The sequence below is a fragment of the Terrapene carolina genome, unplaced genomic scaffold (genome assembly GCF_002925995.2).
Source record: "Terrapene carolina triunguis isolate 2854851 unplaced genomic scaffold, T_m_triunguis-2.0 Scaffold89, whole genome shotgun sequence".
NCBI classification, from domain to species: domain Eukaryota; kingdom Metazoa; phylum Chordata; order Testudines; family Emydidae; genus Terrapene; species Terrapene triunguis.
In genome coordinates, this window is record NW_020664440.1 from 17,361,488 (window position 1) to 17,388,534 (window position 27,047).

Genomic DNA, 27,047 nt, shown 5'->3' on the forward strand with positions numbered 1-27,047 from the left:
CATTGGTGGTGGTTCTTCCTGTGTGACAGCCCAGTATGTCTCTGATTACAGGGTGGTGTCCAGTTTGGGGACTTCTGGAGAACTTGACTTGAATTCTACGTGGTTATGAAATGTCTCAGTGCATTACAATAGGCCCTCTCACCATTTCCCTGTCTTCAGTCACCCACACTACCTTTGAAAACAACCAAACCACAAACAGTTAATAGCTGAGGTCTTTATTTAAATTTTTTTATATACAGTAAAAGTGTCGCAGATGAATCTGTGACGATCAGACAAGACATATGTAAATCTCTCTCAACAATTAGCAGCTTAAGATCTATAAACTACAGTGTTACGTTCACAAGTGTCATTTCTGTACTTTTCAGACCGTGCAAGTGAGTTTTTCTGTTTTTGTTTATTTTTTTTACACTTAAAAAACACACTTACAGCTAAGTCAATTGCCTACTACGATACCACCTGGCATACACAACACAGACACACGTAGGGTTTTTAACTCTAGCCACATTCAGAATTCACTTAAAACTGGCAAAGCCATCCAATCTCAACACAGATCCCTTCATAGCTTGGCTTCTTCTGTTATAATGCTGCTTTTTGTTTAATATTTTAAAAATGCATATTTTTCAAAGCTGAAAGACAGTCTCTCTTCTGGCCCAGTGCAACAATGTACAGAACTCACCATTTAATCTGATCAGATCTTAAGTATTCACTAGATTGGAATAAACCAATAAAGTAATTGCCGTGAACATGCTCAGCATAATTAAATTAATGAAGCTCAAGGGAAGGAGAATTTTGTAAACCTGTCTAAAAATGGATTTTTTTTTTTTTTTTTTTAAACACAATGAGACAGGAGATGGGGGAGCAGGTGAACTTCATTTGAACCATGGAATATCATTTAACAGTCACTTCTTTTTGAACTAATGCAGTTCATTATAGTCTCTCCTTCCTTATATGCCCCCGTGATATGTGCTAAACATATCTAAGCAATTTCAGAATTGTTTCAATTCCCAACATGAAATGTTCTCCAACTCAAAGAGATGGTCACACAAGTTTACAAACATAGGGAAGGATAATAAAAGGTTCACATGCACACACACCCATGGAAGATATGGTCTTCTACAAGTCATCCAGGAATGCTTCACCTTAAAGAGAATGAACACAACCCACAAACAAGGAAAAGGAGCTTTAAAGCTAGAATCACATTTCCAACAATATAATCATTGTTAAACTATTAGAAGTCATCACAGAACTTCCGATTGAAGGGGGAGGAAATAAACCAAACATTCTGCTAATGAAAGGCAAAAAGCCTCACACTAGTCCTGTTAGAATATTAAAAAATAAAAATGGATGCAGCATCATATATGGCATTAACTGCAGACAACTTTTTGGAATGGAAAACTGTTGGAGAGAGAGACACAGACAGACAACATTGTCCAGGACCAAGTAAATGGCCTTCACAAAACAGTTTTGGGGTGAACGTTTCTATTAAGTCCATTACTTCTGGCAAATTGCTTCTTTACTAAAGAAGATTAAACACAACAACACCCAGAGACTGTAACTGAAGGTAGGGTACCTAGCAGAAAACAGGCAAATACTTCCTTCAGACATTACCAGGATGTGGGATAAATGAGTGTAAAAATCGGCTGGCTTTTAATTCATTCCCAAGTTTGTTCATGCACTAAACCAACTGTAAACTTTTATAGTGTGACCTAAACTATAAAGAGGTGCAAAGACTGGGCTTCAGAAATATTGAGGCAACAAAGCTCTTAGATCATGTGTCAAGGGTTTATTACTCTGATCTCCCTACCTTTGTTTCTGAGGAAACCTAACAGGAACAGGGTATTTTTATATGGGTGGATGAAAATTATAGATCTAATTTAGTCAGACAAGGGCATTAAACCCCACTGAGTTTTGCCGTAGCTGGCAACTGTCATCTGTTAAGGGAATTGTTTATACATACCTGCTCTCTATCTGCAACTTTTGTGGAAATAGAAATGATTATTTTTGGCTTGAGTCAGTTGCAACTGGCAACTTGTTTTTAACAAAGACAGTAGTGGATTAGTGCACAGTGACAAAGTGAGGTGTGCTGGAATTGTCACAGGGTACCTGAGTTTAAAGACAGAAGTGTGGCTATGAAGGTGACAAGCTGAATCTCTGAAGGAGGAACAAGGATGGTTGGGCAGCAGGGAACTTTCCTCTCCTGGCTGGCAGTGATCACAGTATTAGGACCTTCTTCCCAGCAGAGAGGGAGGTGCTAACCTAGGTCTGGAGAATTTCCTGGGGCTTGGGGTAGGCACAATAGCATGAATTCCTATACTTGCTATTACATATCATTTTAAGTCACTTGGCCATAATTTGGTTCCTACATACAATTTAGGCCAAGGGAGAAGGAGAACAAGAAGTCTGATTAAATACTGCAAACCATGTGAAAGAGAATCCACGAGTCTTATTTGTGCTCAAGGACTTTCACTGGAACTAAAAACGACTTTTTTTCCAGTGGAAACAGATACTGAGCCAGATTTTTTAAAAAAAATCCTTCAATATGAAAACTTGCCAGTAACAACAGATCACTGGGAAAAGATGTTGCTGTGACTTGAGTCATATTTGTAACTGACATTTCCTCTAGTGCTTTGACAACGGAACTGTATTAAGTCCTTGCCTTCACGGCTGCAAGAAAGGGGTCTCTATGTGGCAGGCTACATGGATACACAGCATACAAAGAAGTTCTAAACATAAAGACAATGATCTTACCACAGTCTGATGGGATGACAACTTTGGTTTCAGTTATCAGAGGTGCATTTAAAAATAAATTATCAGGGATAATATGAGAGGATCAGTTGTTTAAACGAACTATCCCTTTAATAGTTATTCTCTCTTTAAGAATCTGTCTTTCCCCAAAAAGGGATGAGGAGAAATTCCTTGTTCTAAGGAAAACATTCTGAGGCCAGGTGGACAGATTTGGGAATGAGAAATCTAACACCCCATGCCTCCCTCACACCCACAAAAAGGACAGGAAAAAAACTGCATGACAAAAATGTGCGGAGAAGGAGGAAGTTATCATGATGCTGCATCTGCAAGCACAGAAGGACAGTTAAATGGCATGGGAATAGATCTTCCTTCCTCAGACCGGTGTCAATAGAAACTACTTTCCGCCCTCCTCAAAACTGTTTCAGGACAAGACTGCTCACACTTAATTATTCACGCAATTCTTCATTTAAAAAACATCACTTCTTTATTAAAGAGGAAAATAATGACCCTCCCAACCCCTTCCAAAAAAACCCCCAATAATAATAATAATAATTATAATAAAAAATCCTATTATAGAAACAATAAGGAAGCACTGAGAGTTTGAGTATTACACTCTTCAAGTATGCTGTTCGGATTTTTTTTAAATCTGTGAATATACATATATAAAAAAAACCTTAAAAGTGCGACCAAGGGCTTTTGCTTAAAGATAAGTATTTAAAGGGCTACTTCAAAATACTGTAGTATGCCTGTGCAGTTACTGTGTGTACAGCATGACGCTTCCACTTTGTATGCTTAGCAAGACTTAACAGGCCTTCTAGAAAATTACTGTACGTCAGGTCAGCACAAATGGCCGACCCAGAAGTTGAGTTGGGGGAGATCCGTGCGTTGTTTTTTCTCTCATTAAGGAAAAAAACAAGCCACCCTGAATCCATACATTCGGACATGGAATGTGAGCAGGCTTCACAGTAAACATTAGCGTTACAGATTCGCTGTGGTACCATTGTACAAGGCTGTGCACACTAGCTTAATCTTTGCTATTTTTAAGCTAACCACGTTCTCCTCTTCCTAACAGGTTTAGTACTGTAGTTCAAGCCATAATTTAAATTGCCCATTGGTGTGCTCCAAATTTTTATTTTATTCTTTTGTACACTTAAAGAATCTTAAGATTTGCATCCAAAGAGAACCATGCTACATAAAAATTATCCAGGATTCTTGCCAAAAAGAGTTCTTGAATAAAATCTAAAAAATACTATTGCAATGCATCTCGCAGAGAAAAATGTTATTCTAAATGTAAACAAATTCACTCGGACACTTTAAAATTTCAGCGGAAGAGTTGCTGACTAATCTTTGCTGCGCTCACTTGCCCGTGAGCGCCAGGGTAGGTGGGTCAGTGGGGCGATGCAGCTGATTCCTTGCGCCATCATCTGGGGGGCGACAAGAATCGTTCCAAGTAGCCAGCGACGGCGTCCCAGTGCTTCCACATAAAGGCAATGAAAACCACCACAAATAAAGTGCTGAACGTCCTGTTGCGAGTTTTCATGAGGGGGACAACGCAGTTGGCCACGGTAGAGACGAAGACTAGGAGAACAGCCATGACCGCCAGAAGGATGTTGATGAATTTACCCAGCAGGTTTCTGGCAGTGGCATTTTCCAGGCCCTCCAGCTGCACCACTTGTTGCTGTTGCTGCTGAAGTTCCATCTTGGAGATCCTGGTCTGACAGGCTTCTAGCGCTTCCTGTTGGGAAGAATGGAATGGTTATGTTTTCAGTGTTCACGTGGTGAATCACAGTGGTACTTAAAGACTAATTGGTGCCTACTGTCATGTGGCTACATTCTTTGGGTCCCGCTCACCTGCTGCAGGATATGAGTCACTCAAACTGATTTCATATCCTGCAGCAGGAGCAGAGGAACCCCGTGCCATTTCTCATGATTTATGAGTGTCCCTCATTAAGTAGGAACTGCAGGTTGCAACAAAATACCTGATTCTGATCTCATTTACGAGTGTTTCTCCACTGACTGCTCCATTGACTTTAAATTCTTGATTTACTGTGGTTTTCAGGTGTGTGACAGGCTAGGGATTATATCGGTTTCCCCAAATTGATTTTGTGGAAAAAACCCACCATGTTTTATTTCAGCCTCCCTTTTGAGTGTTAACTTGTGTTTCACTGTATTTTGGAACAGTTTTATTAGACTGCATCATCCCTCTTGTATTGGAGGAGCCTGACACGTAGCTGTCTAACCCTGAATGAAGACCATCAACAATTGAATAAGCTTCCCATATTAGGATGATGGAGGCTCTCCTCCACTTACTGTTAATGAACCTCTGTAAGCAATCCCACAGAGGGTGGGAGAATGGAAAAACTCACCAGAAGGACCACGAGGTGTTAGAAACTGGTTTTAAAAAAAGACTCTCTCTGCCAGAATGAGTAAGGTTGGCTGGGAGGGATCTGGACCCCTGCAGGACACTGACCAAAATCCAAATGATATTCAGGAATGGCAAGGACACTGGATGGAGGGTCTTGTGTTCAGGTGTTTGTTACTCTTCCACAGATCTGTAAATCGCATGTACCTCCTAATATTGAAGTGTGTGGGTGTTTAAGAAGCTACTTTGCAAAGCCCATCTGGTTTTTCCTGTAACCATCACCTAGTTCCCAATGAATTAAACTATGAACCAGAGCGCTCGTGTGGGTTGGGTCTAATACCCCAGCCTGGTGACTGCTCACCAGGGGAAATTCAACCAGGGCTGTAACAGAGGCAAAAGTATTTTCCACCTCTTCAGTGCTATCAGACATTTTAGAAACAAAACCAGATTCTGCTTAGAGAGATCAGAGATGGGAGCTTTTCAATCTTTTATTCCTCTGTTCTAATGCCATTTGGGTCAGTAGGTACCATCTGACAGCATCCTATGCAAAATGAGTGTGTGGCACTCATTGTGTTATCTTGGTTGGCAATCTCAGAGATATGTAGGACTGAATGGGCTATGGAAACTGAATTATCCCCTCTTGTTCCTAGGGGTAATCCCTTCACGTAAGGGACTCTTGCATTACTTCTGCCTTTACTTTGCCTGTTTTGGAGCGAGAGGGCTGTTGTCCAGAGCCCAATGTCCAGGGCTGTTAATCTAGAAAGTTACAAACACTTTCTAAAATATTGTCTCAGATTCTTCCTCCTTTTCCCCGGTGGCCATCATTCTCACAACCCTGAGGAACCCCTCATTTGAACTGAGCAGCACTCAGAGATGATCCCTAATTGGCTTGGGGAGCCACTTTTGAGCAATCTTATTTCCACTACAATAAATTTGAACTCAGGTATCCTACACTGTGCTGCAGACTACAGAGCAACCATTAGGCCAGAGTCCAGGGAGAAACAGGTTCTATCTACCACTTCATTATTTTTAAAATTAGATTTCAGTGCCCTATTATGAGAAGTTGTACATTGATTTCCCATTTAGCCAAATGAACTCTCTCTCCCAACTGTGTCATGTCACCATCCTGCCTAAATCTGGTGTGCTGAAGAATGCAGCACTGGCTAGTGGATGGATCACAGGACTGAGAGCCAGGATTTCCTGAATTATAGTCTCTGTTCTGTCACTTCAGGCAAGTTACTCACCGTTTCCTCATCTGAAAAATAGGACTAAGATTTACCTCTCTCACAGCAGCATTGAGGATTAAGTCATGTTTACAAAGTGCCTCGTCAACATGGAAAATTTACATCCGAAATGCTGAATCGTGAAACTGAGGTTAAGGAAAAGGCTACTGATGAATCCCACCTCATTTTAAGCTTCCTGTCCTACTCTTTTCTCCTGCCTGGGTAAATTTGAGAGAGGCGTACAGCCGGGTCCCTGTAGCACATTTAAAAGTGAAATTCTGATATTTGATAGGGTAAAGGCCATGGTACCACTGTCCCCAGACATTTATTTATTTTAGCTTTACTCTAGAAAGGTCATTGTTACTTGTTACATTTCTGCAATATTGCGTAAAACTCTGATATTGCTGTGGAGGTCAACTTATCGAGGGCTTCCCAGAGGTTACATAATTGGAAAGCAATAGGCAAAACTGATTCAACGAATCGTGCAGTTGGGTCAACAAATGTAGCCCAAAAGAAATCACTGCCTCTGTTTGGTGGAACCAGCTTGTAAGACTCATCTGTGCAAAGGACAGACTGCACTTCGACCTAAAATTCTCCTCACACACAAAAAATATCCCAAGTCCTCTCCTCAAAACTGAGAAGCCTGTTTAAACCAACAATGTGAATTTAAAATAGCTTAGAGCTTGTTTCTAAATGGACCTTTATAAGGCTTAGCTAAAGCCCAGGTACTTTCCCAGATCACTTGACTTTTGTCTTCAGAAGCTCCTCCAACTCTGTAAATCCCCTGTTTCCACAGGCTACTGGACTCTAGATACTTCACATACTGAAAGAAACTTCTCTTGCAAACACCTCCTTATTTGGGCATGAAAAACAGAATGGATTTTTTTCCTGACTGAACACAATGGATACAGAAAGCCAGCTACTGTTTTCCCTTCAATATCTGTGCTGATTGCTCTAAAATTAGTGACACGCCCTAGAGCAGTCTACTGGGAACACTACCATAAAAACTTCCTGCTCATGTCTCTGCCAACTGGTTTCCAATACATGTGCAAATACTTGTATTATGGCCACCACCAAAAATGGGAGCACGTTCCCACTGGGCCATAACCTAAAAAATCCCATGATGGGGCAGGTTCCTCTGAACATGGATACATGAACAGTCATGCATATATAGTTGGCAAATACACAATGACTTCCCCTGCATCAAGACTGTTAGAGAGAGAATTGTGAGAGCTAAAGGTAGATTAAGGTGCTCTTGAAAGCTCAAGGTGCATGACTCTCCCATTAGCCTTTGTTATACTGCTATTAAAACACACACACATGGAACCAAGAACATTTTGGAAAACTAGGGAAATAGGGGGGAGGGACAACTCAGTGGTTTGAGCATTGGCTTGCTAAACCCAGGGTTGCGAGTTCAATCCTTGAGGGGACCACTTAGGGATCTGGGGCAAAATCAGTACTTGGTCCTGCTAGTGAAGGCAGGGGGCTGGACTCGACTCGACGACCCTTCAGGGTCCTTTCCAGCTCTATGAGATAGGTATATCTCCATATATATAGCCATTGCTACTGTGTGCTTGAGAATTCTGAAGTGGAAGCAGGAACTTGCTAAGCCCAGCCTCTCACCAACCTGGATGTCTCGAGCTCGCTCATAGGACTGATAAGCTATTTTCTCTTCCATGCTGGCCAACTCCTGCTTTAGATTAAGGATCTCATTCTGGTGGAGCTCTGTCAGGTCATTCAGCTGCTCTTCTAGTCGTTCACATCTAGAAGTGAGAAACGTAGGGGAGTTATTTTAGTGAGAACACAAAGGTAAAATTACACCAACAAGAATCAAGAGATGAATCGTGGAGATTTTCCTTGAAAATCAGCATGGCTGATATTAAATTATTTACGTTTTCCTTGCCCCTTCACTCTGTGGATCTCAGAGTGATTTCAGACAACAAACTATGCCTCCTCACTGTGAGATAGGTAAATCTTGCCCATGAGGTAGGCAAACAGCCCTATTTTAAAGAGGGAGAAACAGGCACAGAGAGACTAAATGACTTTCCCAAGGTTACAAAGGAAGTTAAGGACAGAAGTGGAAATAGAATTCAGAACTCCTTAGTCGCAGTCTTGTGTTTTAATCACCAATCACCCTCCATACAACACTAACACACAGTTCCCCCCCCCCTCGCCCCGTTATACTCAGTGAAGTAACGTGGAGGATAACAACTCAGTAATTAATAAGACTGATGTCTAAGTCAGAGAATGTGATGGTCTTGTTTGGCATTACATCACTACATGTAAGATCACATGGATGGATTTTTTTCCCCATTAGCTTCTGAGAGTGATTCTGTCTGATTGGCAAAATTACCATGTTCTATTATTTATGAGAAGAACATGTAAATCACTAGCTTGTAGGCTCATTTTTTAAGATTTCCAGTTGCAAGCGGACTGTAAGTGATTCCCATTTCAGGGACAAAGGTTTGAAATGTGAGTTATCCTAAAGGTGAAAAAAGTCTCTTCTATTAGCAAAACATGCAGTAATTGTGCAGCACTAACCCCACAATGCAATTGTAACCTTTCAAATGTGAAGTATTTTGCATTTATATATAGCCCTTTCATTTGAAGATTTCAAAGTGCTTTACAAGCAATTAGGTTTCAATATCCTCTGTGAATTTGGTTAAAATATTCACATACTTTCTGAAGAGTAAACTGAAAAACAGAGAACAAGGACCCAGAAATCCTAAATCATAGGCACTGTCTAGGCTGGCCTTTTTTCCCCTCTAAAGTTTCCCTCCATTACTACCACTGGTTCAACTGCATGAGTGGTAGCTATTTGTGAGAACACTCACAATGCAACATAAATCTTCTACTCCCCTTTTAGAGTTAATATTTGATGGTTCACTAACAAATAGTGGCTGACTGACTCACGGGCTTCTGACTCTATGGACCTGAGATACCTTTAGCATTAATTTTTTGCAATTAAAAGAACAAAACTCAGAAGATGTTTGTTATCTCAAATAGTGGGGCTTTACTTAAAGACCTGACTTTTTAAGATACGCCTCTACCCCGATATAACGCTGTCCTCGGGAGCCAAAAATTCTTACTGCGTTATAGGTGAAACCGCGTTATATCCAACTTGCTTTGATCCGCCGGAGTGCGCAGCCCCACCCCCCCTGGAGCACTGCTTTACCGCGTTATATTCGAATTCATGTTATATTGGGTCGCGTTATATCAGGGTAGAGGTGTAGTTTGTAGTTGAAACAGACAGCTTTGGTACCTGAGAGTCTCAAACATGACAATCATACATGGTCAACCAGTTGGGATGCAAGAGCACATCACTGACTGATGCTGCTCATTCTGAAAAAAGTTCCCAGGCATCTTCGTTGTCAAGATACACCATTGGAAAAAACAAAAGGAAAACAACAAAAGCACCTTGTCAGCACCGGGGAATCAAACAACATGAGTAGCAATGTAGAGATGGATTGGTGAAACGTTTGGCCAGTTATTTATAATATAGCTGGTTGCTCCCACCCCACTTCCCTTTCCCAAAAATACTTAATTAAAAAAACAGTCTGCCACCAGCCAAGCACTTAGGATCTAAATTAACACCCCTCCCCCACCAAAACAAATCAACACAAACCCCTACGTGCAGCATAAATTAGGAGGAAAAGTATCCTGCATGTTAATACTTTAAATTTCAAGCTTTTCCAAAAGGTTTGTTAAACCAAAAGGGACTTGAACTTTTACAAAAAATATAGTGATTATGTCTTTATAAGAGACATACACCATAGAACAGTTGTTGCCAAGAATCTTAAATCCTGTTTTATTACAAACAACTGGATTTGGATAACTTCAGAACAAATATCAATCTACCGGAAACATAAGAAAACCCTGCAAATCTGTAAACCTCAGGATTTGGGCTAACATAATTAGCAAAGAAGCTGGCACCCTGCTTCCTGGACCCTGGAATGCAGGGCTACTGGTTTATTCCGAAACCAAAATGAATGTCACGTGACTCCTGCTTGCTAACTTAACAATGCTTTCCCCACTTACAGGAAGGAGCCATCCACAGCTTTTGCAGATTGATTTGTTCCCATACTCCAGCTCAACAATTATCCAATACACAGATTTTAGATTACTGATTGGGACTAAGCTTACTCTGTTTATTTGATTTTCATTTCCTATTTTGTTTGTAACATCTGTGAGTTTAAGAGTTGGGGGTTTTTTGGTCTATCACATTGGAAAAGATGAAGAGTTGGTCTTATGACAAAAACGCTGGGAGCCAAAATTTATTTGAGAAAAGATAGAGAAGTTTAGATTAGGTGGTATTACAAAGTAAATGCCTTATTTTGTCCCTTGTAAAGTCATCTGTAAAGAGGGGCTCTCTCTCTCTCTCTCTCTCTATACACATACACACACAACGTATGTGAGGGTGGCAACATCCATGTGATAATTTTCCTTTATCAGACACATCTGGCTGCCTCATCTGTGCTAATCCTCAATGGGCTTTTTACTCGCCAAACATAAAACTGAAAATCTGGCCCAGTAGTTCTAGAAGTCAAAGGTTATCCCAGCAGTCTTTTAAACAAATATAATTAGTATGAGGTCCAACCAGTTCTAACGACAAAAGAATCGGATACAAAAATTAACGTATAATATTGTAGCATTTTGGTCGATGGGTTTCTCATAGCAGGATCCTGCGAGAGCTAACTGTACTTTCCAGTGATGGTGGCTTAAACACTCCCTCCCCCCCCCCCCCACCAGTGAGCTGGACACATCCCAACTATATGAGCTCATGATTTTGCTGTGTGCAAACAGGTTCCCCGAATGGGACAGGAACCATGAAAAAAAACTCAGCAGGAGCTTTATTTCGGGTTCTCTACAGAACGGAAAGTCCCTGCTTCTCTCAGTAAACAACTGCCACCTTTCAAAGGATGAGATAAGCAACAGGCTATTTTGGAGTTTGTTCCAGCTGAAAAAGAAGGACTGCAGAGGACCAGAGCAGGATCTTCCCTTCTCGATGATTCAATTCTAAGAGGAGTGGTTAAACTGCCTGAGGCCATATCAGCTGGCCAATGGGCAGGTAGCACAGGCTTTCACATAGCCTTGGCAATGTGTACACTGGGACAGCTGGAGCAACCTGCAGTGCAGGGGAAATAAAAAGACAGACACAGGAAGAACTGGAGAGACTGCACTAATACCACCCCACCCCAGGGCTAGTTAGCACAAGAGCTATATTGATAGTCAAGAGCTGAAAAGGGGAGGGAATCAGGCAGGTCATGGAAAACCTGCAGGGTAAGTATTGGCTGGTAAATAGAAACTAAGGCAACATAAAACAAAGGCCATCCACCTGCAAAGAAGGGTTGGGGTGGGGAGGAATTTAAGAAGACTGAGCTGGACACAAGTTTGATGGAAAAAGATTATGGCGCTTGTATTCTTCCAACTGCCAAGACAGATGTAAACACTCAGCAAGAGGTTCTCTCTCTCTCTCTCTCTTTTTTTAAATTAAGAAGTATTTTAGAACATCTGCACTTTGTGCTAGTATCTGAAAGGTTCTCCAGAAATAGCACACACCTGTTAGCTAGTCATAGCTTTTAAGGCCAGGTATGATCAATACAAATCCCCAGCCTGATAAATTAAACCACAATCTGTCTCTCCATCTTCCCTGGAGGATTTATTTTAAGGAAAAAGAGTGGACTAACCGTCCAAACACAGGACTAGGAGTCAGGCATTCCCGAGTTCTAATCTGAGCTAGGACAGTGGCTTCCTCTATGGCCTTGGGCAAAGTATTTAGCCTCTCTGCTTCAGTTTTCTCCTCTCACAGAAGTGTTAGCTTCTATCTTCCGGATGCTTTAAAAGGTCAATTAAGTGGTAGGTTTTAATAATAAATTCAGTAGTCAGAATTACTACAATGAACTAGTCTGGTTTGCTGTGATTTAGCTATTGGCCGGGCGCCCAGCTCTGAAGGCAGCGCCTCACCAGCAGGAGCACAGAAGTAAGGGTGGCAATACGATACGATGCCATGCCACCCTTACTTCTGTGCTGCTGCCTTCAGAGCTAGGTGGCCGGAGAGTGACAGCTGCTGACTGAGGGCCAAGCTCTGCAGGTAGCAGTGAAAAAGTAAGGGTGGCAATACCATACCATGCCATCCTTACTTTTGTGTGGCTGCTGGTGGTGGTGCTGACTTCAGAGATGGGCTCCCTGCCAGCAGCCACCGCTCTCCAGCTGCCAAGCTCTGAAGCCAGCGCCGCCACCAGCAGCAGCGCAGAAGTAAGGGAAGCAGTTTCACAACCCCCTTCCCTCCTTTATGGGTCAAGACCCCTAAAATTACAACACCATGAAATTTCAGATTTCAATAGCTGAAATCATGACGACATTTACGATTTTTAAAATCCTATGACCGTGAAATTGACTAAAATGGACCGAGAATTTGATAGGGCCCTAATAATGAGCACTGGAAACAAGCTCTTGTGCTGGGCTCTGGTATCACGCAAAAGCCTGATCACAACAAAAGAGAATTTGATAATGACACTGGCTTTGGCCATCCAGGTTTGCAAAACATACAGAAAACTCACTGCCACTTCAAGATTACAGTAACCTAAACTCTTTCACATGGCTTCCAGGACACCAGCATCTTTAAGAGAGCTAGAAGGCGATGCTGAAGACATGGTGCAAATCTACACTAATCCCTGGCTGCTGTCCTCCCCTTTGGGGTGAAGAGTTGGGTCCCCTCGCATTTCTTGTTTTTCTCAGAGACCCTAGAAGGCACAGCCCAAGAATTCCATTAGATCTGGGCTCTGGTGCCTGGAGAAGCTGGCAGGGGACCTGCCTACAAAGCCATAGCAAGATACTGCTGGGGAGGAGTCCTAGAGTGTGAGGGGTAAGATCCAACGTGTTCTGATGGGGAGACTACTTGGCTTTGGTAGGTGAAGCCTGTAACTGATGGAGAGGAGTGGGTTCCTTTCGGCACCCTTTTCTTTCTACCAGTGGCACTGGCTGAAGGAGGTGCTGCTGCAATAGCTGCCACCCCTCCGGGTTGCTCCACTGAGGCCTTTGGAGTGCAGCCATGGTACCCACTACTTCCCTGCTGTGGCTTTCTCCACCTTCTCCTCCTTGGCTGATACTCTGTAGAGCTTAAGGCACTGGAGGGTAGGAGACACTGCTGTTGGAATGGCTCCACCTCCCTTCTGCCCCTGCAAAGTGGCGGACACGAGATATGTAAACTACAGGGATACCCTCTGCTTCCACACCGTCTCTGCAGTGGGAATGCAACTGTTGTGTGGAATGATTGACAATACATTCTATTTAACCTTCCTTTGCCACTGTGGAGCAGGGGGGCACAGAACCCTGGTCTTTGGATACATTGACAATAGCATGCCTTCTGAGGGAGCTGCTGGACATATCGGAGGAAGGGTTGGGGTTAGGCTTCACTGCTCCCATTTTCCTAGCCAGATGCAGGTCCTCGTCTGAATGGCTGGAGGAGGCAGGGTTTCTTCTACCTTACCTGGGAGCAGGTACAGTTTTTTGCAGGGGACAGCAGGGGTTCGATAGCTACAACTGAGGTAAGGAGCACTAGTCCTGAAGTACATTTGCCTCCAAACCCTCTTTAGTTAACTGCTTATCTTGGAGGGGCTCTGTAAGGGGAGACTCTTCCTTGCTATTCGCTTCTTGATCAGGAAAGAGGAGCGGAGCAGTGAGGGCAGAATTTATAGGAATTATTATGACAGTCAAGTCCGAGAAGACCATGAGGAACTTCAGAGGTGAATGGGCAACATGATGGCAGATGAAGTTCAATGTTGATAAATGGTAAAGTAAGGAACACTAGAGGGAAAATTCTGAACTACTCATACTACTTCTAAATTAACTGCATCAACTCAAGAAAAGGACCTACGAATCCGTGTACACAGCTCAGTGGAGATTTCTGCTCAATGAGCAGTCGCAGTCAAAAGGCAAACAAGACACCAGGATGCATAAAAGTGGGATGGAGAACATAGAAAATGTTATATAAATCAACCATGAGGTCTTGCCTATAATTTCATGCGTGGATCTGGTTACCCTATTTCAAAAAGTATACTGCAGAGTTAGACTGATTCAGAGTGTGGCACAGAACAATTAGAGGCATGGAAAAACCCCCTGATGAGAGATTGTTTATCTGAGAAGGGAGATGACAAGGGAACAAGTATATAAAATAACAAATGGTATAAATATTGTAAATGGAGAGTTTCTGTTCTCCCTGTCTCATAACATAGGAACAAAGGAGACAGATTCAAAACTCAAAATCCTCAGCTTGTACGGAAGGATACAGTGGCGTTGGAACAATTTTTATAGTGCAGCACCCCCAGCACTTCTAGTTCCAGTGCCTCTGGAAGGATACTGCAATGCTTGCTAGGTTTGGGCCTAGCAGCCTATGCACATGCTGGAGAAGGCCCCGGCTCTCTTGTTCAGTTCAGCCATGATATCAGAGAGGAAGCTTGGAGCATGTAGGTCCCATAGGCCACTGATTCCTCACAGGCTATAGTAGCAGCTTCATATACAGATGTATGGCGAAGGGGTTCTACGCCTCTGGGGCTGCTTTCTGACTTTTAGCAGTCTGCCTGATGGATATAGGTCTTCCAATTAAGTGAAGCTCAAGAGATGGCCAGACCCACATATAGAGGTGACACACACTGCAGGGAGTGAGCCTGCTCTCTGGTCATTTAGATGCTAAGTAGTGCCCCAGGAGGAGCTGACTGGAGGCAACTAACTGATCAGGCTGGTGGGCTGGGTGGGGCAGAACTCAATTGGCCCCCTCAGACCAGGGCTGATAAAAGATATACAAGAAGGAAGGACAGGGGGAGAGAGGGAGGAACAGGGCTAGCTGAGTCGAGTCATACAGAGGCCTCAGAATGGGGAGACTTCTGTTCCCCTCAGGTCCTGCTGAGAGGGCTAAAGACCAGCCAATATTGTAAATAGGCGGTAGCATGGGAGATTGTGGTGATCTTGGTGAAGGGGATTTGAAATAAAGTTTCACTGAGAGCACAACCAGTGGAGTCCGTGCAGTTTCTGAAGGGAAGAGGACAAGGGCAGAGTGGGGCCCTGTTATAAGGGGATGTGTCATAAAAGACTTCTTATTCTGTCTCCATCTGTTGGCTGGGAAGAATTATAACCAGAACATTTGGACTGGTACAGAAGATCACAGAGAACGTTTCCCTGTGAAGCTAACAAGTATTGCAGGGTGGCTTCCTGGAGATAGATATTTCCACCCAAAATATTCTAAAAAGATAAATGCAGATCTGCACTACACAAAAGCATTCCCACTGTCTCAATTTCTAACCCTGATTTCTATACTGGGAACATAATGATGGAATTTCCACTACACAAGTATACTCAGTTAGCACTGTCCTGGGAAAGGCACAATACATTGCCTGCCCTAAACTGTTTATAGTCCGCCGAGTGCTTTAGATTTTTACTGCTCTGTAACTCCTCAGTATTTAATATGGGGACTAATTAATAAAATGCCTACCTGTACCGCTCCTCTTGCAGAGCCTGCATTATTAACGAATAATCCCTCTGATAGTGAGCCTTAAGGTTCTCAAAGGATTCTTCCAGTCTTGCCTGTGTCTCTCGGATCTCTTGAATCTCATGTAGTATTGCATCAAACCCTGAGCTCTGCATATCCAGAGTGTTTGTTTTGGAGCTAGAAGCTCCCACTGGACCCCCTGTGGTGCTATTAGCTCCAACTGAACCAGATGTGGCACTTGAACAGTCCTCCTCACTACCATATTTTGGGCTTGACTGAAAGTTATGAATAACACCTAGAGTCTTCCCATCTTCCTGACCCTCTTCCAAAGAGTCCTTTAGATTAGCAATATTGTCCGCACTCCCAAATTTGTTCCTTATCAGGGAGGCAATCTCCCGGGGCTTGGAGACCACAGCCCCTGCTGCCGAATGTGTGGCTTGGGAGAAGCTGGAAAGCCCACCTTTAACACTGTCTACAACTCCTTCACTAAAGCCAGTGACCTTTGCTCCCACATCCTTCAAGCCCTGGTGCATATCCCTGAAGACATCCTTTGGCTGCCGAGGGATTCCATTTTGTTCAACCTCACGAAGCTTCCGATGGTAGTGCTCTAGCTTCTTCTGCAGCTGCAAAATGGTTTGGGCCGATTTCTGGTTCTTCTTCTCAAACACTTGCTTGATGCGGGCGCTCTGCTGCTTGTCAGCATTGTTGGCTAGTTTCAGGTATTCTGCCACATTGTCATCCCGGGCTGTTTGCTCAATTTTGATCTGCTCTGTCAACTTCAGTATCTTCTGCTGCAAGTGAGTGATGGCTACTTTTGTCCGCTGTGGATCCGGGGTCCCATCAACAGAATCTGCATTGATGCTGCCATCAGTGCTTGAGGCCACTGCATTAGGGGTTTGTGCTAGGCTGCTTACTTCTGACCGCTCGATCTAGACAAAGGGGGAAAGAATATGAAGGTTAAAAAACATTGGCTCTCCTAATTCAAAAACCATCCACTTTGCTGGGCAGTAACAGTCAATGATCATAAACTGCATTCCAAGATCTTAAAAACTAAAAACTTTATTTAGAGTCATTGATACTGCACAGAAAACTCTACAGTACACAAAGTTACTCTAACTTTGATTTTTAAAATCAGTCATTTCCATCTTGTCACCCACATCTCATTTTTCCATTTCGCTTTTATTCCCATCCTACAATGTGGGGAGAAGAGCATTTGTGAGCCCTATGTAGTTCATGGGCATCTAAAGGGATGATGCTCAAAAGCCACCTCAATCAATTGTGCTAAAAAAATGATGCAGCCTTCAAAAAGCCAACTGCTTAAGGAGGGTTCTTTTGGGGGGAATATGGGGGGGGGGGGGAAGGAGGAGGTAGAAGTAGGGACTGATCTATAGGATGTAGTGTATCAATGCTGGGGGAGAAATATAAAGAAAGGAGAACAATGGTAGGCCAAAAGCCACATATTTCAAATACATTATACTGAACGGAGGCAATTCCTGACACAACAATTTTTATTGCTGCAATAAATGCAAGTGACAACACTGCAATTCAGAGAACAAGAAATAAGAACTACTTAAGGTAGGCCATTGAAAATATGCACACGTATACTTCATGTTCTCAGCTCTGCAAAACGTGCTATTATCATAACAATAAAGCGCTCAAATCAAGTCCTAAAGTGAGTGCACACCCTCCTTCTCCTGCAGGGGGAACAGATCATGGCCTGAAATGCCAGCGTTTCAAAAATATAATTTACTTGGACTCTTTAAAACTCTTAATGCCTTGCAGTAAATAAATTTTAAACAATTATGAGACAGAAAAAGTGCCAAGCCTTGTTTTCATTCAGAACAGGAACGGACCAGTGCCCTTGAGTTGAAGCATCACACTTTTCTTTCTGAATTCAGACTTTATTACTATATATTTTTTATTCTGCCAAGACTAAGACTGGTTTGGATCATACAATGAAATGAAGCGAGTTGAAAAACAAGCCGGGGCAGACTGTTTGCGATCTGCAAAAAAGCACTATTGGTAACTATCCAACATACCAATAGCAATAAAAGTGAACGGGTAATTCTAAAGTATTTCTTCTCAGTACTAACAGCACTTATATACACATTAATGGCAATTTGCTTAGTAACCAGAAACAGAGACTCCAACATATTCGCCTTTGAAAAAATGTCTTAATGTTGAAGAAAAATAAAAGCATAAAATTTATTTTCACTACAGAATCTCCAATATCAACAACCCATGTTCTCAGTGTTTTTCCTGCCTCAGTCTTGGTTTCCATTATCTGGTCCCTTTCAACATTCTTACTGTTTGTATGCACTTTGTAAGGGGACATCACAACACATCTCTAAGTGTAGAGCACCAACCACTAGTCTGTTCAAGACTTTTCACTTTGGAAGAAAAGGAAATTGACAACTCTTTGTAGTTAATCAAAAGAAACTAACAACTAATTGATGCACTGTTACAACTCTTCAAGGAGGTGGAAGCTGGTTTTAATGTAGGCTAACATTTTTGAAAGTGTCAGAGATTTAGGAGTCTAGACCCATTTTCAAAAGTGACATGCATTTAGGATTCTGTTTTGCTCCTAAGTGCCTAAATCACTTTTGAAAATGAGACTGGCTCTTAAATCTCTTAGTAACTTTTGAAAATTCTACCTGGTATCCTTAAAATTGCCTACCAAGTGTATACAGTATGTCTGTACACAAACATGATGATTTTTTGAGGAGAGACTACACGACTTTCGATGCCTACAGGCAGGTTTCCTTTAACATCTTTGAACAGGCATATTGATTTAAGCCATAAATGTTCACACCCCATGGATTTGCAGAGATGGCAATATATAGAAGCAGACACTGAAGTTATCCACAGGAGGAAGCAATATAAGTTAATTCACAAAGCAGACATATACTGATCTACATTGGCAACAAAGTGCAAAAGGAGAATGAAGAAAAGTGTTTGTTACATTTAGCTTCCTAATAAAATGGAAAATACTGAACCCTTAGAGTTGAAAATCCCTTTAGATTTTGCACTCCCTGCCCTCCACCCCGCAAGTACAAGAATGTGCTGTCTCTCATCTAGCCTACCTTGGCTTTTCTGAGCTGCAATAAATTTTCCCAGTGCATGGCTTCCACAAAGAAGAGTTAACATGCCTACAACCGCTCTACTAAAAGCCAAGCTCTTGTTCTGATCTGAGTCCAGCAAAACTAACCAACTGTCTGAAGGTAGCTCACTAGTCACTACCTGAAACCATGAATCATGTAATTACTCAGTAACTCCTCCCCTTCAAGAGGAAAGGCATTATCCCTGCATCAGGCTTGGGGGTGAGAAATAAAAACATGACATCATCCAAGGCATGAAAAAAATATTAAAGGGACAGCTCATTTTTATAGCATTCAAAGTAAAGCATTAATGCAAGCCTGCACATGGATGGCAATATCCGAAAGCATGAATTTCCATCTTACCCACTGGACTCGGTTGTGTAATTATAGAAGAGCAATCCCATTTTCACATACAACCTAGCTCATAGCTGCTGCTTTGTATGGAGCAAAAAGTGCTAGAGATGTAGACAATGCAAAAGTTTGCTCTCTTTCTACCAGTCATGCTCCTTCCCCACAGCTTATGCTGTAAAACAAGCGCCACACAAGACAAAGGGCATGACAGAGTCCTGGCCATACAGAACAAATTACCTAACTCTGATAAGAGCAGTATTAATACAGCACTGCTGAAAGGAAGGTCACAGCACTGTTTATTCCTGCATTTGCCATGCAGGACACCAGCATAAAACAAGTTAGACAAAGAGAAAACAATGGAAAACACGTTTAATTTAATTAGGGCTACTATTTTTTGCTGCTTCTGATGACAGCACTTGGCCCAAACTCCTGGAGGGAAGTTTATTTTATAAAGCCCATTACACCCTCTAGGAAATATTTATCAATGAGCAGGGCAATTATAAGCCTCAGCTTTCCAGACGCAGTTCTTTTCCTGCACAGCATTCAATACATTTCCTCGGCCACAGTGAAGAAACAGTGGGGAATGACACTCAAACAATGCAGCTTTTAACAATTCTCTTTCTTTGGAAGTCCAACGTTTTTCCTTAGAAGTCCCTGGGGCTGTGTATTTCAGGAACCTGGTTACTAGGTAAAATGTAACTCCTGCTCTGTCCCCTAGACAGGACTGCTTTCTTTATGCCAGAGGGCTTTTTCTTTCTCATTGCTCTCACTGTAATCTGTCCGGTTTCAGAGTAGCAGCCGTGTTAGTCTGTATCCGCAAAAAGAACAGGAGTACTTGTGGCACCTTAGAGACTAACAAATTTATTAGAGCATAAGCTTTCGTGGGCTGCTCTGTGCCTAGAATGTATCAACTTACTAGCCCCCTATTTTTATTGAAGTCTCTCATCTGAACACAAGGAAATGGTGGGATGTAAAGAAACAAATAACCATGAATAATATGAAAGCTCAAACAAAGGACAGATTAAATGTTTGCAAGAGTGAATTGCTCTGAGCTGCCATTGTTAACACAGCATTCCCGAACTGGCCTATCAGTCATTAATAACTAACAACATCTACTTGTAACGCATTCTGGAGATTAAATTTACTACATAATGTTAAGTAAAGGCAATTTGTCTGCCCCCCCCCCCTTTTTTTTTTTTTTTTTTTGGAGATGGGGACACTGAAGCTGAGGTTATGTGACTCAGGAATTTGGGCTCAGGGCTGGGAAACAAAACCATCCTTTTGCTACTCCCTTCATGTCCAGCATTTGTACAAAAGGAGGCAAACAGTGGTAACGTATCCATTTAAAACAATCTAATTCCTTTCTCATTCTTGAAACTTTGTTTGTTGTACAAGCTGCAGGAAAAGCAAACAACGAAAAGCCCATTTCACGTTTGTTTCTAGACTTTTTCACCACCAGGTTCTTATGCGCTAGTACAATGCGGCTGTGTTTGGTACAATGTTTTATAAACTGCTTCCACTGGAATAAATAGAATCAGTGAAACATTTCTACTGCACTAAAGTGTTTAAAAACAAACCTGCATTTTGGGCTTCATGTGACCTTTAAAGCTCTACGTAAATAGGTTGTTAGATTTGCAAAGCACGGATCACAAACACTATAATGGTTCTCATTCTTTTCTCCCTGACTAGCCTGCTGACTGTCTTAAACACTTGGCAGCACTCCTCACTAGTCTATTTAGATAATTATTTTAATCCAATTTTTATCTCAATCTATAAACACCACAGGAAACATTCCTGCATTCATTTTAAGAACATGCACTTTGTCAAGCACAAAAAACCCCCCCTATTTGAATAGATAGATTTCCTCCCTCCATGAAGTTTAATATACCTTTGACTCAATGGAGTATACATACAGTAAGTTGTAATAAATACCCTCCATTAGATAGGCAGCACTCTACTGCACTGTCATAACACGAATTAGTGCTGGGCAGGGCCAGCCCAGCACTAACCTAGTAACCTAGCACTGAAGTTCACTGTATTATTACACAAAATCTTGTCTGACATTTGGAAGTTAAAGTGTTTGACGTTTCATTTTATGTTCTAAAGGACTCTGGTTGCTGGAAACCTAGGAATATTATTCTTCAGTCTGGGGTGATTGTGGAAATCTCAGCTACTGACTTAAGCAGCCTTAGTCATAGCAATTGCTTGGTAATCAAGAGGGGATACTTTTTTTTTTTAATTCATTATTATTAAAGGTTTCTAGGCAGCACCAAGAGTTAGTATTAATCTGTTCTGCTAACGGCACATAGGTTAGCAATACTACACAGAGAATATTAAATCTCTGCGATACAGGCTTACATGTATTTTGGAAGAGTATATAATTAAGTTTCTCTCCTGGGAATGTGTGATTTTCATCAATCTTTCCTTAGGATTGTAGCTCTGATATCTGATTACCTGATCAAGCCGTACATCGAACATGGACCTTGTGCGGGATCCCCGACCAAGTCAACAAATACTTTATGTGCAGTTGTAGTTCAGTTTACAATTTCTCTCACTTGGTGCTTCTGTAAGAATGTCAACACAGCCCAGTTTACTCAGCGTGTTGATATGATCTTATCACTCCTCTCAAATGCCTTATACAGCAGTTTTGCAGCTCCAGTGAGAGGAGTCTTTATTAAACTGTTCACAAAGATTTACCCTTATTGCTGGAGTAGGGAAACTAATACCAAGTGCATGTGAAAAAGAAAAACTGAAAACTAATGCAAAATTCTCAGAAAATAATGGTTCTGAAAGAGATCAATTTCTTCCATAAATTAAGACGGTCTCTCAAGAGCATAAGGTGCAAAAAGAGAGCGGTTGTGGAATCTATCCAGGACATGAGACACAAACCTGTACAGAGCAACACAATTATGTTACAATGGAGTCGCATCTTACACGGGGGTTAGGTTCTAAAGTCAGCGCGTAAGGCAAAAATCGTGTATAGTCAAAATTACCCTTGAAAATCCCTTAAATCGCCCATAAAGTACAGTATACTGTACATGGTTTTGTGTATACAACCCTGTACAGTAATATGTATAAATGTATAATGTATACAGTAATGTACAGTATATAATAAAGAGTACATATGCAAAATATAATTTTACAGTACTGTATTTTTAATTACAGGGTGTAATTACAGGGGGTCGTCAGGGCTTGATGTCGATCCAGGAAACGGAGGTGACAGAGAGCGAGTTGTAGATGAAGTGGTTGGCTCTGGTTCAGCTCGAGAAGTTGATTGCGTAGGCTCATCTGCTACTGGCTGTTTTTCCAAGAAAAACATGGTGATCGGCAACTGTCGCTGTTGTCTCTTGAGCTGCTCAAACTTTTCTTGATACAGTCTCAAATCGTCCGTAATACGTCGTGTGATTTTGAGGTTTCGTTCCATAGAGGGATCGTATTCAGAAATTAAATCATTCGAGTGTTTCGTTGCTTGGAACACTTCAGCAAATTTATGAAGATTCCAACTTGCTGGCTCTTCCTGTTAGTCGTCGTCATCTTCGTCTTCTGTAGACGATTTTATCAGTTCCTCTAACTCTTCATTAGTCAATGTTTCTCTATGGCTCTCAATTAATTCTTCAATTTCTTCCTCAAGGATGTCGACGAAGCCATCACCACCCACTTGCCTGGCCACCTGAACAATGTGTTTCACTTCTTTGTCAATGGTCGGGAAACCCTTAAAATCTTTCACACATTCTTTCCATAGGTTTCGCCAACATGCATTGACTGTTTCAGGCTTGATTGTATTCATTGCCTGTTTAATATAAGGGATGCAATCGGCAATGTTGAAGAACTTCCAACACTCTATCACATTAAGATTGGCATCAGCATCCATAGTGTTACGTATCCGTGAGAATGTAAGCCTCGTGTACGTGGCCTTGAAACAGCGAATCACACCTTGGTCGAGAGATTGGAGGATGGAGGTGGTATTGGGGGGGAGAAAGATGACTTCAACGTCGTTATGTGCAAACCGGAGTGCCGCAGGGTGGCCAGGAGCATTGTCTACAATCAGCAACACTTTAAAGTCAAGTCCTTTCTCTTCAAGGTACTGCTTGACCTCCGGAATGAAACACTTATGGAACCAATCCAGAAATAATGCTGCCATCACCCAAGCCTTTTTATTTGATTGCCAGAACACAGGCAGGAGATTTTTGTTCTTGCCTTTTAGGGCACGGGGATTTGCAGCCCTGTAGAGCAAGGCTGGCTTTATTAAATGCCCTGCCACAAAACAATACAGTCTTTAGCTGCTTTGAAGCCAGGGGCTTATCTTTCTGATTTCAAAATGTAAGTGCGGGTGGACATTTTTTTCCAGAAGAGCCCAGTCTCGTCAGCATTAAAAACTTGTTCCGGAAGATAGCCCTTTTCTTCTATGATTTTCTTTAATTGTTCGGGGTAGGCTTTTGCTGCCTCTTCATTGTCAGATGCAGCTTCACCAGTAGTCTGCACGTTTTTGAGATTGAAGTGGTTCCTAAAACTGTTAAGCCAACCTTGGCTGGCTTTGAATTCCTTCTCATCAGAAGGCTGTCCCTCTTCGGCAGAAGGTTTGAACAGCGCGTAGAGGCTAAGAGCCTTTTCACGCAACGTGTTGCCATAGATAGGCACACGTTTACGATTCAAGTCTTCCAGCCATAAGTTTAATGCCTTTTCAGTCTTCACTAAAGTCTTATCATGCACCTGGCTTGTCACCTTAGCAGTTATTGGAGCACTTGATGCCATGGCTTGATGAATTTCTCTCTCGAATCTTGATGGCACGGATGCTAGATTCGTTGCAGCCATATTTACGCGCCACGTTGGAGACCGACATACCATCTCTCAATAAGTTCAACACAGCCAGTTTTTCCTCCAGCGTTGGAACAGATCGCTGTTTCTTCGGTTGAGTACCAGATGAAGTAGTTGGCTTGAGTTTAGGGGCCATGTTGTACGAAAAATACGTATCTTTAAACACTAGAATCACACTCAGCACGGCGAGATGCTCACACTATGAGAGGCATGCGGGAACTGAGACTGACTGAGGGAACAGCAGATTCACGTCTCCCATCTCACGCTCACTCCAGGGCATACGCTCATTGGGTGGAATTGCCCGCACTATTTACAGGTATCTTGTTGTTTTTCTTTTTTTTGCCGAGCACGTATAGTTGAATTCGCGTAAGTTAAATGCGCATATGATGCGGCTCGCCTGTATTTTTCACAAATCAGCTTCTCCCCAAGCTGAGTTTTTACTATAACCATAACAATTTGCACATTTCAATGCAATGAAACAATATGGGATGTTAAACACTATTTTACTATAAAAATAATTTCTCTAGATTTTGGTGCACTGTAAGCTGGTTCCACTAGGAGATGCTCTAAATCATTCTAATGCCCCAACCTGTTCCTCTAACACTCCAAGTTGGTTTTCTTTCAGGGAGAGAACGTCAGTGGTGGAACTTCATAGTGAAATGTTGGGTCGTTTTCTTTTCACCAGCCTGATCAAGATTCCTTAGGGTTTTAAGGCCTTGTTTACATGGGGAAACTGACTGCAACAGCTACAGCAGAATAAAATATTCCAGAATAGCTGCCTGTGTGGACACTATTCTGGACTGAAATTGATTTTTTATTGTAGTATAGCTAGTCTGGTCAAGAAACCCACAACACTTGGCAAAACCTGTATCCTTCAGAACACTGGAGAGTTCTGGTGTCCAAAACTAATGATTTAGGATTACTAAAAAATCTACGCTGGGTGGATGCTATGGGGATGCTGGTGGATGGAATAGAATATGTTCAATGTGAACACCTGAAAGTAAGTTAACATTCAATTGCTCATATCTCAAATGTGTTTCCCCAATGTCCTAATAAGTCAGTCCAGACAGGCTAGTATGACCTCCTACCAGCATACGAAGACAAGAAATGTACTGAAAGCTGTTTTGTCCCCACTATTAAAGGGGACTGGGCCACGTGAGGACCCCAGTTCTTTCCCTACCTCCTGGCAGGTGGAGATTGTCTTCTGGATGCCTTAGCTAAAGAGTTTAATTCATTGTTAATTCCTCACTGTTCAAATTGCCAGGATTACTCCCCTGCAAGAGTTTTTCTACATATCTACTCCACAGTGCAGAGCCTATGAAGAATCAGTTTTTTCCCCTCCTTCCCCCCCAGTCTTTCTATAGATTATATATACACAGTCTTATTTACAGTGTGGTGGGTCTTCTTAAAAAACCTTGGTGGGAACATTTCACACACACACACACACACAAAGGTACCTGCTGACTCATTGAAAATCCAGACTTACTTTGTTTCCAAGTAGGGCAGCTGGCTTTAAGCCAGTAACAGCAGCGCTCCGGGCACACATGGTTTTAGGAGCCGTTTACTGCAGCTTCTATTCCCTCTTCTCTGCTTGAAGCTTTGAAAACGTGACCGAGAAGTGTCGTGTTTCTTAGAATAAAAAAAACTAGGGCAAGGTGAGAGAGGATCTGGCTGTTGCAAAGGGAAGGATGACACTGCTGGGAGCAGCTCTGGGAAGGTGCATAGCTAGTTTCTGAGCAGACTGGACTAGTCATGTCTCCCGATGATCAAGATCTCTCCTTACGTGATAAACATTCACAACAACTAAACACTCAAGTGTTTGCACTGTACCACCTTCCCCCCCCCCCCGCAAAAACACCCAGCGTCTCCCCACCCCCTGAAAAAAAACAACAACCCACACCACAGAATCAGAACAGAAGTCATGAGTCTGATTTCCTGCTGAAACTTCCCCTCTCTAATGAACAAATTCATTGAAGTACATTTAAGACAACGGATACACAGTAGGTGGAGAGAGAATTGGAGGATTGGTATTGAAATTCCTAGAAGCCAAGAGCTAACAAATTCACAAGGAATAGACAGACTGACTTCTTTCCTCAAAGCATACAGGAGGGTAGAGACTCTTGGGATCCACTGATGGTTAAGAGGCAGTCAATCCATTAGTAAAGTGAGAGCTGTAATCATCACCTTTAGGGGAACAAAAATTAAAGAGGAGAAAACTCCTCTGATCAGGTCTACACTACGGACCCATATCAGTATAACTACATTGCTCAGGACTGTGAAAAATCCTCAACCCATAGTGATGTAGTTATACTGACCTAACCCCGCCCCGCCCCAGCCCGTGGAGACAGCACTATGTCTCCTGTTGACATAGCTACCGCCTTTCGGGGAGGTGGATTAACTACGCTGATGGCAGAAGCTCTCCTGTTGGCACAGGAGCATCTTCACTGAAGTGGTGCTGCTGTAGCACTGTACGTGAAGACAAGCCTTTTTCATGTTTGACTGAATCGCCTGCCTACGGCTCTTTAAAAATCATGTCTGCAGCCACACCCCCTCAAGTTGTAATCTCATCTATTCCCCAAAGCAAAGGTGGTTAGGGTCAGATCAGTAGCTAGCACTACTTAACCAGGGCCTCAGAGTCATGGTAGGGACACCTGGAGTTGCAGTCTTTCAGGTGAGATGTAAAAGTGTAGTCCTGACCACTTATCTTTAGAGCTCCCATGGTAAAGTTCTGCAGTAGTTAAAACTGTCAACCAAATGTTCAGTGTGAGTAATTACATTCTGCCTCTCTGAATTTCCCCTGCAATTTCAACTGTTGTGTAGTGGTACTGTGCTATGAGTTGACACATTCTTTTAAATGCACTTTTAGGCTAAGTCTTCACTGCCAAAAAGATAGTGTATTTTTTAAACACAGTGGGATAGCTAATACCTGTTGCCCTGGGGTTTAAAATCAATGACAATGAAGCCCAAAA

At 42.2% G+C, this 27,047-nt stretch overlaps 1 protein-coding gene across 2 annotated transcripts in view; it reads right to left on the minus strand.

Moving 5' to 3' along the window:
* Window positions 1-219: 219 nt before the first annotated feature.
* Window positions 220-27,047, minus strand: part of TMCC1 (transmembrane and coiled-coil domain family 1) — a 154,438-nt gene continuing 127,610 nt past the window's right edge. For both annotated transcript variants that reach the window (XM_024207514.3, XM_024207516.2), the window contains exons 2-4: window positions 15,818-16,743; window positions 7,958-8,093; window positions 220-4,480 (exon numbers count right to left, since the gene is read on the minus strand). In XM_024207514.3, the coding sequence (XP_024063282.1) occupies window positions 4,166-4,480; window positions 7,958-8,093; window positions 15,818-16,743 (1,377 nt within the window). In that variant the 3' untranslated portion in view covers window positions 220-4,165. The remainder of the gene's footprint in view (window positions 4,481-7,957; window positions 8,094-15,817; window positions 16,744-27,047) is intronic.